Source organism: Scardinius erythrophthalmus (assembly GCF_964197995.2).
Source record: "Scardinius erythrophthalmus genome assembly, chromosome: 16".
NCBI lineage: Eukaryota > Metazoa > Chordata > Actinopteri > Cypriniformes > Leuciscidae > Scardinius > Scardinius erythrophthalmus.
This window is the reverse complement of record NC_138236.1, coordinates 19605510-19616451: the sequence shown is the minus strand read 5'-3', so window position 1 is coordinate 19616451 and position 10942 is coordinate 19605510. Positions and strand designations below refer to the sequence as shown.

The 10942-nt window shown below is 43.7% G+C and overlaps 1 protein-coding gene across 1 annotated transcript; it reads right to left on the bottom strand.

Moving 5' to 3' along the window:
• Positions 1-7171: 7171 nt before the first annotated feature.
• aqp10a (aquaporin 10a) lies at positions 7172-10579 on the bottom strand. Its single transcript, XM_081389901.1, has 6 exons — positions 10402-10579; positions 9088-9214; positions 8811-8948; positions 8550-8668; positions 8090-8307; positions 7172-7828 (listed from the first exon to the last, which is right to left on the bottom strand). Exons 1-6 carry the CDS (start codon positions 10495-10497, stop codon positions 7624-7626), a joined length of 903 nt encoding a protein of 300 aa, XP_081246027.1. The 5' UTR covers positions 10498-10579; the 3' UTR covers positions 7172-7623.
• Positions 10580-10942: the final 363 nt, after the last annotated feature.

Below are 10942 nucleotides of genomic sequence, written 5' to 3'. Positions count from 1 at the left end.
CTTTCGCGCGAATCGCGCCGACAGCTGAGAAAACATGCACACTTCATCATCATCCAGTCATAGTCATAGCAGTGAAGACGAGTTCAGACTTTAAATTTTCATTTTATTTAAAAGACAGAAAAGAAGGATTTGGGTGCACCCAATCTTACAGAACAGAGAGTCTGAAGGGGAGTATGCTTATGTACACAGTTTTTTTTGCGTCTTCAACTAAACACAGTGCGTTTTGTAATGTAACTACACATTACATGTAACACACGAAGTAAGTAAGTTAAAAATCATTCGACTAGAAACCGCTAGTTACGTATGTAACTGTGGTTCTGTGAATTCCGGATGACCGCCAGAGGCAGTGCAAAGCACTAGTGGATAATCGCTGCGCCAGCTAGATAGATCGAGAAGAATATAACAACAAAGTCACGTCATGACGCAGACCGAGACGCGAGGATATAACCCACAGCGACTCGGTGCCCAGCCTCAGAATGCTTTCTCGCGCATTCCGAGTGACGAGGGACTCTGGCGGTCATCCGGAATTCACAGAACCACAGTTACATACGTAACTAGCGTTCTGTTTCATTCCTACTGACCGCCAGAGGCAGTGCAAAGCACTAGTGGATGACGCATATCAACACAGTCATGAGGAATGCCACCCACCTGCCAATATCAGGGTTGCTCCAGAAGGACTGCAGAGCTCACATCATGGGAAGCAGCCACGTTAACCTTGTAGAACCGCGCGAAGGTACATGGAGAAGACCAGGTAGCAGCTTCGCAGACATCCGCCAAGGAAACTCCCCGTAAAGTGGCCCAAGACGAAGACACGGCCCTAGTGGAGTGACAAGTAACACCCACTGGTAAGGGTTGATGAGATCTATCATACGCCAACTTTATCGTCTCGACAATCCAGCGTGATAGTCTCTGTTTGGACAAAGATGCACCCTTGCGTACCTCACCATAACAAACAAATAACTGATCTGTCTGTCTGAAAGAAGCGGTAGACTTAACATAGCACTTTAAAGCTCGTACAGGACACAGAAGATGAGACCTCCCCCCATCTGTATCTGAGTGATTGAAAGGCGGCTGAAAAGCAGCCAGATGAATAGACTGATTCACAAATTGTGGTAACAAAACCTTAGGGAGAAAGGCTGGATTAGGCCGAAGAATGACCCCAGAATCCTCTGGTAACCAGCGTAAACACAACTCACTCACTGACAAGGCATGAAGTTCACCAACACGTCTAGTGGAAGCAACGGCCAACAAAAAAGACACTTTTAAGGACAACCACTTAATATCTGCAACATCTAACGGCTCAAATGGTGGTCTACAAAGGGACTCTAGAACAAGCGGTAAGTCCCACACAGGAAAAGGAGTAGAACGAACGGGCTTTAAACGCCTCGCTCCCTTCAGAAAACTACAAACAAGGTTATGAGACCCAAGGGAAGCACCAGCAACCGGGTCATGATAAGCAGATATGGCAGCAACATAAACTTTTAAAGTGGAGGCCGCCCTGTTGTCATCAAATAGATGCTGCAAGAAACTCAATACTGTCGGCACAGTACAGTGAACTGGGTCAATTCCTTGATCTCCGCACCAAGAAGAAAATATCCTCCAACGAGCAGCATAAAGCTGTCGTGTCGAAGGAGCCCTAGCGTTGCCGATAGTGTTCACTACTGCCGGTTCACAATCCATTAACTGTGATCTGGACCCAAGGGCCAAATCCAGAGCTGAAGACGAGTTGGATCTGGGTGCCAAACACGGCCGTGCATCTGAGAAAGAAGGTCCCGTCTGGTGGGAAGCTGCCATGGTTCGCCTTGTAACAGACTCAGAAGGAGAGGAAACCATGGCCTGGATGGCCATCGAGGTGCCACTAAAAGCACCCTGTGCTTGTATAGGAATACACGATGTAATGTTTCCCACAGAAGTGGAAATGGAGGGAACGCATACAACAGGCAACTCGGCCACTCGTGGGCTAATGCATCCTGTCCCAGTGGGCTGGACGTTTCGGCTCTCGCGAACCACCAGCGGCAATGAGTGGTCATTTCCGATGCAAACAGGTCGACCTCTGCCTTGCCAAACCGTTGCCAAATCATCTGTACTACATCCGGGTGAAGTCTCCATTCCCCCGGGAGCAGCAGATCCCTGGACAGAGCATCCGCCACTTGATTGTCCAATCCCGGGAGATGAACTGCCCTTATTGAGGCCAGCCGGCCCTGAGACCATGTGAGGATCTTGCGAGTTAGCAGTAAAGAAGCAAGAGACCTGGTGCCGCCCTGATGATTCAAATGAAAGACCGTCGACGTGTTGTCGGACCGGACAAGCACATGACGACCCATCAGGTTTGGTAAGAAGTGTTGTAGAGCTAAGTACACTGCCTTCAACTCCAGGACATTGATATGTTCTAAGGCCTCCCTGGGTGACCAGTGACCACCAATTCCCCTCTGGTTCCACGTTGCCCCCCATCCTGTTAGTGAAGCATCGGTCGTGATCACTTCCCGACGGGAGGACACCACCCCTAGAGGCACACCGGCTTTCAGAAATGTTACCTTTTTCCAGGGTTTCAATGCACGGACACAGGCAGGTGAAACGACAATCATGCGATGGCGATGTCTCGCCGAATCTAGCCCTAAGCTGTTGCTCCACCTCTGAAGAGGCCTGAGGTGAAGCAAGCCCAAGGGGATCACGGATGTTGCGGCAGCTAACATCCCCATTAGTTGCAGAAGGACCCCATAAGGAAGTTTTGTCCCCTGACCGAAACGAGTCAGTAGCTGACAAATATTGTCTGTTCGTGCGTGAGACAATGTGGCAGACATTGTGATTGAATTGAGTATTATTCCTATGAAGGTTATGGTCTGTTCTGGGACCAGATGACTCTTTGTGTCGTTTACAGTAAGGCCCAACTTCTGGATATGCTCCAACACAATCCTGGTGTTGTGTCTTGTTGGGGCACAGAGCAGCCAATCGTCTAAGTAGGGCAGAATCCTCATGCCCTTGGACCAAAGAGGAGTCAGGGCCGCACTCATGCATCTTGTGAAAACACGAGGAGCCAGAGATAGACCGAATGGTAGAACTCTGAACTGATAGGCTTGATTCTGAAAGCTGAATCTTAGAAACTTCCTGTGGTGGGGAGCAACGGGAACATGGAAGTAAGCATCCTTCAAGTCCACACTCACGAACCAGTCTCCTTTCGTCACAGATCGAAGAACGTCGACTGTGCGTAACATTCGGAAAGGAAGAGACTTTAAGAACACGTTTAGGCGCCTCAGGTCCAGAACTGGACGAAAACTGCCATCTTTCTTTGGAACAAGGAAGTACGTGGAGTAAAACCCGTCCCTCTGATTGATGGGAAGAACTTTTTCTATGGCTCCTTTCAGTAACAGTGAATGAATTTCTAAGGAAAGGGCCATTGAACTGGTTACGTCTTTGACAACTGTCGGAAAGATTCCTGAAAACTTGGGAGGCCGGCGTCGGAATTGCAGAGTGTATCCCCTGCTCAAAGTCGCCAGAACCCAGGGGTCGGACACTGAATTTTCCCAGTAATGTAGATGCTGCACAGTGAAACGACCGACCGCCGGCCCCATAGCTTCAGGGTTTTTGGCCTCTGCCTTTAGGACCTGTGGGGGGGCGCTGACGTGGTCTCCCCTGCTGGTGACGGTAAAAAGGGCGGCGTCCCTGGGCCTCCTCAGCCCCTCTCTGCCGCTGTGGAGCCTGAAGCTGAGAAACATTCTGCTGTCGCACTCGATGCTCCGAGCTCGGATAGCGTGGGTGAGCCGGAGTCAGAGGCATTCTAAAAGGTGGTGTTCGTGGAACCTGAGTCAGTTGTCGTGTGGCTTCTGACAACTTCATTCTCTTTTCCAATACCTCAGAAACATTGGGGCCAAAAAGATGTCCTGGTACAATTGGCAGTTCTCTCAGTGTCTTCTTACAATCTTCAGGTAACCTTGCCTGAGCAAGCCATACCTGACGCCGAGCTGTTAGAAGGGTCGCTGAAAGTGTCCCAAGTTCCCGAGTCACATGACCCATAGTCAACAGAGCAGTCTGTAAGAACTGAGATGCAGAAGCGTCAACGCTCGCTGACTCTAATGTGTTATTGCAGGCAAGAAGCAGCTGGCAGATAGTATTCTCAGCTCGAGTTATATAGGCTACCGACTCATATGCTTTCTTCAAGAGAGTGTCAGTACGTCCACATTGCGCACTCGGGCAGCGTACATTGCCTCTTAGAGCCTCATCTGGTGATACCACCAAAGCTGCAACCGGCTGTTCAATTTCAGGCGCCCGTCCTACCCCAATGGAGTCAGCCTCAGCCATTGCTGCAAGAGTGCGGGCTGTCTTTGACCTCCTCCTAGGCACATTGGGACTGGTAAGTGCACTGGAGAATTCTGTCACAAAATCCTTACACGGTGGCATTGCGAACACATTACTATCAGCAGCTTGTCTGAAGAACACATTGGTTTGAATGGGTTGGACAGGTGATTTGTCAAGACCCAAACGAGCCACCGCCATCTGCAGAACCGATAACACATCGTCTGGAGCAGATGGGCCTGCACCCGATGAATGTACAGACCCACCGCTTGAACCACCTGTAGCATATAGGTTAGAAAAAACATCGTTTGGGAGGGTGGGTTGTATGGCAGGTTCCACCGATTCTTCATCGAGAAAATGAGAATTAGACGCGCTCATGGAGAGTACGTCAAAATCTATATCATGTGGGGGTTGGAAATCACTCTCATCCACTGGTGTGTTCTCAGTATGTGGGGCCGACACTGGGGGTTGTAGAGACTGAAGAAGATGTTTCATCTCAATCATTTCTGAAGAGAGAGAAGCTACAGTCTTCGATAACAAGTGTTCTGAACTGTCTTTGTGTGGTACAGATTTCTTCTTGCTAGGCGGAGCGCCAGCAGCTGCTGACGCGCGACGCTTTTGAGCGCGTCGCGGCTGTTGTGCGAGGGTAACAGGCGAGTTAATGTCTAACTCAGCCATGCGAAGCTGTCTCTCTGACATCGGTAGCATATTTCAATGCAAACACGGATCAGTCAGGGCCTCCTTCAGATGTTGAGCGCCTAAACATGATGGGCATCGATCGTGTCCGTCGTCGGGAAGAAGCGTATTCGGACACAATTTGCAACTTGAAACGGAGATGAGAGAGCCAAGATCCATGACTCCGTCAATAACACGTCCTCGGTTAGCACCGTAGGCACTTAAAACTGTAATAGCACCCACTGAGCAGTTCGAAAAAAATCTTCGGATAGAACCGAAAATTCTAACATGAAACGTTCTCACCAGAAACGTAAAAGTCAAATCTGCCTTCGGATAGAACCGCGAGGCATTCAATGACTAGCACTACGGCGAGTAACTTATGTGATGAATCTAAGATGATAATATAAATATATATTTATATAAAACACATATAACGTTAGGTTTGCGGTGAACGCAACCTAAGCGCGGTCGAAACCAGCCACCGGATAGTACCGTGAAGCACAGAGTTTCGCCGACGCCACCACAAACGTATGCACTCACCTAGAAAAATAATCCAAGATATCCGTCCTGATGATAGTGTAGAACGCGCTGTCACAGCTTGGGAGGGCGAATCCTCGCAACTCAGGTAAGCTGCACAGGACAGCGTGAAAACATACGACCTATCAAAAGCGAGAAAGCGAAAGAGGCTGGGCACCGAGTCGCTGTGGGTTATATCCTCGCGTCTCGGTCTGCGTCATGACGTGACTTTGTTGTTATATTCTTCTCGATCTATCTAGCTGGCGCAGCGATTATCCACTAGTGCTTTGCACTGCCTCTGGCGGTCAGTAGGAATGAAACAGAACGTAGATATCACACAAAGAATAAAAGCAGCCCTAAATAGTCTCACTACATTTTGTTACGTGATCAAAGTAAACACGGTCTCTGTCTCTATATCTTTGACGATAATAGTGTTAGCTTTCTATCCAAAATGTAGTTTGGCCTGCTAGCCTACACAGCACAGGACTATGCAACGACTAAAACTATCACACAACATACTCACAGTCAAGATAACCGAGTTGGTTGGCAATGCTACGCCACACATTGGGTGTTTCTCAATATGCGTTCTTCAGCGATCTTGCGTCCTTGTGTTCTCGTTTTACGTCATCATAACCGTCGAAGTTCAGACCCAATTCTCAAGAACGCAAGTACAGAGGACGCATGAAAGAACCCGGATGTGTTCTTGATACCGAGGATGCATCGAATGCAGACTTGAGCTAGTACTCGCCTGGTGTCCCAGAAGTCATTGCGGCCGGTTCCGAGTTCGTTCTTCCAAGGAAGCTTGGCAAGACCGGTCTCCACGAGAACACAAGTCCGTTCTCTGCGTTCTTGGAATTGAGAAACAGCCATTGTCTTTCAAATCGTTGTCCTTGTAGTGTGTGATTGGCTGAAGCCTATTCTGTCGCCGCAAAAGTAAAAAAAAATCGACATTGAAGCGAAAAAAATAAAAGTCGTTTTTTCGCCGCAGCACATTCGCGTTCGGTGTGAAAGCACTCATTACACAAACAGCTGATCAAAAATAAACCCATCGCGCGAATTATTCGTGCGTCAAAATCGCGCCCAGTGTGAAAGGGCCTTAAATCAAAATTATTGTGACCAATGTGAAGGGGGAGGAGAATTTATACGTGTGTCACGTTTTAGTTGATAAAACTCTTCCGCATAGGATACACACATGTCTATGTCTAAGCCTCCTCACTCCTCTATCCTCGACTCCTCATGGTGCAATTAGAGAATTGAGATGTCCTTCAAGATGGCTGTGCTCGATCAGTTTCCAGGTCATAGGATGGAGGACAGAGGAGACGAGGAGGGATATTGAGAAGTACCCCTCGTGTCTCTTTTCAAATCAAACCAAACAGGACCTAAAAAGCTCTATACTGATCAGTATTTTTACCAGAACCCTTTATGACAGAAGATATGATTTCTTAAATCCTTGTATTCGTGTGTTATGGTTGCAGTTATTATTATTGACGCTATTTTTGAGTAGCGAGGTCTTTCATTTAGTGCATGGTGAAATAATTTCTCTCATAAAGGGATGTACCATGCCAGTAAAGTGGCCTTGTGAGTACATATAAATCAATATACTTATTCCCAAAGTTTAAAAGTCAGATAAATATTTGCTAAATAGGAGCTTCAAACAGGTCCACCCTTTTCTTTTTTTTACTTTTTGTTTGTGAACTTGTTCATGTACACCACATGACATCAGCAAATATGCACAAACTCATCCTAATGTATTCCTGTGATGTAATAGACACAACATTTACGTACAACATATTGAGTCACTTACATGAGAGAGCACTAGACAACAAACAATATATCTAGATTCCAACAAGAGGATCATCTAAAATAACTAATACACTGTACATACTATATACAAATATTTAAATTGCCATCTACTGTATGAAACAGTGAACGTTTAAGGCGATAGTAATTTTCTACATATAGTTGAAAGAAGTCCCAGTTTAATATTTTAGGGGAAAGGGGGTTTACATTTTCCCCCAGTTTTATGTTGTGGCATTTCCCCATTTTTTATTTACAGTATAAAACAGTCCAGAAATAATAGGGAAAAGATGGGAAGCAGGTTCTGGAAATGCTGTGAGGCAGATTCAATGGTCCTGCAGGCTTTTAAATAGAAGACATTTTAATGTATAACTCGTCTTTTTTGCTGTTGTGCTCCATGTCCTTTGTTTGCTCCTTGATCTCCTCAGACTCAGATTCATCCTCGAGCTCAGGCAGATGCCACTGAATGAAGACCATATAAATGATGGACCCCAGCACGCCCCCCACCAAAGGAGCCACTAATGGAATCCAGAAGAAGTAGTCATAGCACCTGTGAGGGTCAGAAAAAAGAGGGCTTGGAAATGACCATGTATAGAGAAGTGAAGAACACACTTCAGGGCAATGTACTGAGATAATTTTAATAGAACACTGGAGTTAGGCAAGTGAAATACCTGGTAATTTGCTTTATCAGAGGAGAGATAAGTTTAAAGGTAGGAGGTGCAAGGGCATAGATAACAAAACACTTAATCTGATGCTAATTGATGTTTATATGAATCTAGACTGTTTGTTAATAGGTTAATAAAGTACGCACGTAAAGACTTCTGTGCCCCAGCCTGCTGTGAACGTGAACAGTCGTGGACCAAGGTCACGGGCAGGGTTTATGGCAGCTCCACAGTTAGCCGACATTGACATGGAAATCCCAAGTACAACAGTTGCTACAATGGGTGGAAGCAACGCTTCAGGAGCAGGAGCATTTCTCTTATCATTCAGAGGTAGAATGCACAACATCAGCATGGCTGTGCCAACCACCTACACACAGGCAAACAAGAGAAAGATTATGGTCTAGTCAGAAGACCCAGAATGCTGACAAGATCTATTGATAATTGATTAATGTTTGAAAAACGTGTCATATATCTTTTTATGTTGTATAATGTTTTATTGTGTTAGAGCATTGCATATTATATCAGATTAGATTCAACTACAATGATGTATTATGTCAGTAGTAGTTAACAACAGCGCTCTTGTCTAATCTGAATTGGCCTTTTGCCGACCTGATCGAGGAAGTTGGTCTGCACTGATACCACATCAGTTGGGTAAGTTGCAAAGATACTGGCAGTTTCATTAGGACCAAATACAGTCAGAATTCCACCACTGAACTCCATGATGGCATCTGGAGGAGAGGAGGGTTGAGAAATAATCTTTATCCTCTTTTTCAAAAACACAAAACTGAAAAAATAGAATGGTGAAGTACTGTTAAGATATAGGGTGTATCTTTAAAGAATGGATGTCTTTATTTCTCTCTTTCTTCTTACCATGGTAGATGAGATAGACAAGTCCGGAGGCCAGGTAAGCCCCCAATATTTGAGCAAGAGAATAGGGTAGCAGCTTTATCCAGGCTAGGTCTCCCAACACACAGAAACTCAGAGACACAGCTGGGTTTAGATGAGCTCCTTCATGAGGAATAGAGAGAGAGGGAAATATATATACATATTAAAACAGAAGTCAGTTTGTGTCGATCCAAAAAAGGGTAATATTACAAAGGATTTCTCCTCAACTGCCACAAAACAGCCCAATCTATAACCATTTTACCTGATACCGCCCTGCAGAGGTACATGGCAGACATGACGCCAACAGAGAAGGCCATGTTAGCAGACAGAAACTGTCCCTTAGTTTCTCTGCTGGTTTTCACCTGAGCTGCTGCAGCACAACCAAACAGCTACAGCAGAGAAAAACGAATTACATATTAATAATTTTAGTTGCTTATTTTAGTTGGGTATAAAACAGTTACAGTTGTTATGGTCATGATTGAATGATAGCATTGCTATTTAGCATAAAAGCACAGGGATGTTTTTATGCTCCAGTGTTACAGTACATGCAAAGCCTGATGTTTTAGCTTTTCGAAAGCATTTTTGTTGGTGGAACCCCCCACCCCACCACTAACTGGCCAAATTGTGTCATAAACACAAGTTATGTCATATTAACTTTTTGTTTATCAAAGTTTAAATTTTTTTTATCACTCTCAGTCACAATCATGCTGTTGTTCTGATTATCGGCATGCATAAGCTTGATTACCGGCTGAATTGCAGCCATAGTAATAAGTAATGTTGTAACATTATTGCTATTAGTACTAACCCTGATAGTACTCTTAAATTGACCCTACACTGGAATATTTTAGTATGGACTGCAAATTACTTGAGATTAAAAGTTTCTGCTAACTTGCACACATTGCTAAATAAACACATTCTCGGCATATATAAGCAAAAGCACATGCTCACAGAACCTTGCATTTGTCCATTGTAAACTTATGCTTATCTCTTTGTGTAACATGTATGATAGCACAATCATTTTCAACATAAGCCCTTCAAAAACGTACATTGCACATTTTTTTATTCATGTAAATATCACTTTATGAATTCTTAATCAAATTATTAAATTTTATGTTAATATTAACAGAGAATCAAGGAAAATGTTGCAAAATGTATGTAAACAAAATGTGTTTATGTGGTACTTTCATACATTAGTTAATGCATGCATTATTATTGAGCAGTGTTCATGTTATTATTATTTTTTCAAAGTATTACATCATTACATTTTATAAATTAACATTAGTTAACAATGTGCACAAACATGAATTAACAATGAACTATAGTATTTTTTATAAATTAACATTAACTTCGACTAATAAATGCTGTAAATGTTATTCGTTATCTAAAGATTTTTAATGCATTAACAAATTGTACCATATTGAAAAAAAGAATATTTTAATAGTGATAATGAGTTTTAAATTGCAAAATTGAAAACATCTGATATTTCATTAATGAAAAACATGTGCTAACAAACAATATCTATAAATCAATAACTATGCTCAGTTTGTTTAATAGTGAAAACAGTGCAAAAACTTACCAGAAGTACAAAAGTGCCTAAGATTTCTCCCATAACTTGTCGTGCCAGTTCATTTTTCACCTTCATCCTCTTAACTATCTTTTTTACCAGACTCATTTTTAGTATTGGCTTGCAGGTTTTGTGCAAAACTTGCTGTTGCCCTGCTATTCAGAGATCTCTGACCTCAGTCTGTGTCTATTAGCTCAGCTAACCTTTAAACCCTGTTAAATATCCTCGCAAAGTAAAAACATCCCACATCAGGGAGGCAACATCCACATAATACTGTAGCTTGACTGATCTAAACCATGACCCCTTTATTAATCATTAATAATCGTGCAGGATTTAGTGATCTATGAGTTGCTGCTGTAAAACACTTATCGTGCTTTTCTGTACATCCGATAAACTAATCATTTTGACATTGGAAGATTAGATGACATGGGTAATTCTGCAATTATCTAGCTCAAATATCTGTACACTTGAATTTCTTTCCCAAAGCCAACATCCTTGTTTAAACTCATATTTAATGTTACCATTGGTGATAATATTGTTTCAACCAAGCATT

Coding starts and splice junctions, on each gene's coding strand:
- aqp10a (XM_081389901.1), bottom strand. CDS start 10,497: ATGAGTCTGGTAAAAAAGATAGTTAAGAGGATGAAGGTGAAAAATGAA. Junction 8,949..9,087: donor CCTCTGCAGGGCGGTATCAG/GTAAAATGGTTA, acceptor TTCCTCATGAAG/GAGCTCATCTAAACCCAGCT. Junction 8,308..8,549: donor AGACCAACTTCCTCGATCAG/GTCGGCAAAAGG, acceptor GCCTGTGTGTAG/GTGGTTGGCACAGCCATGCT.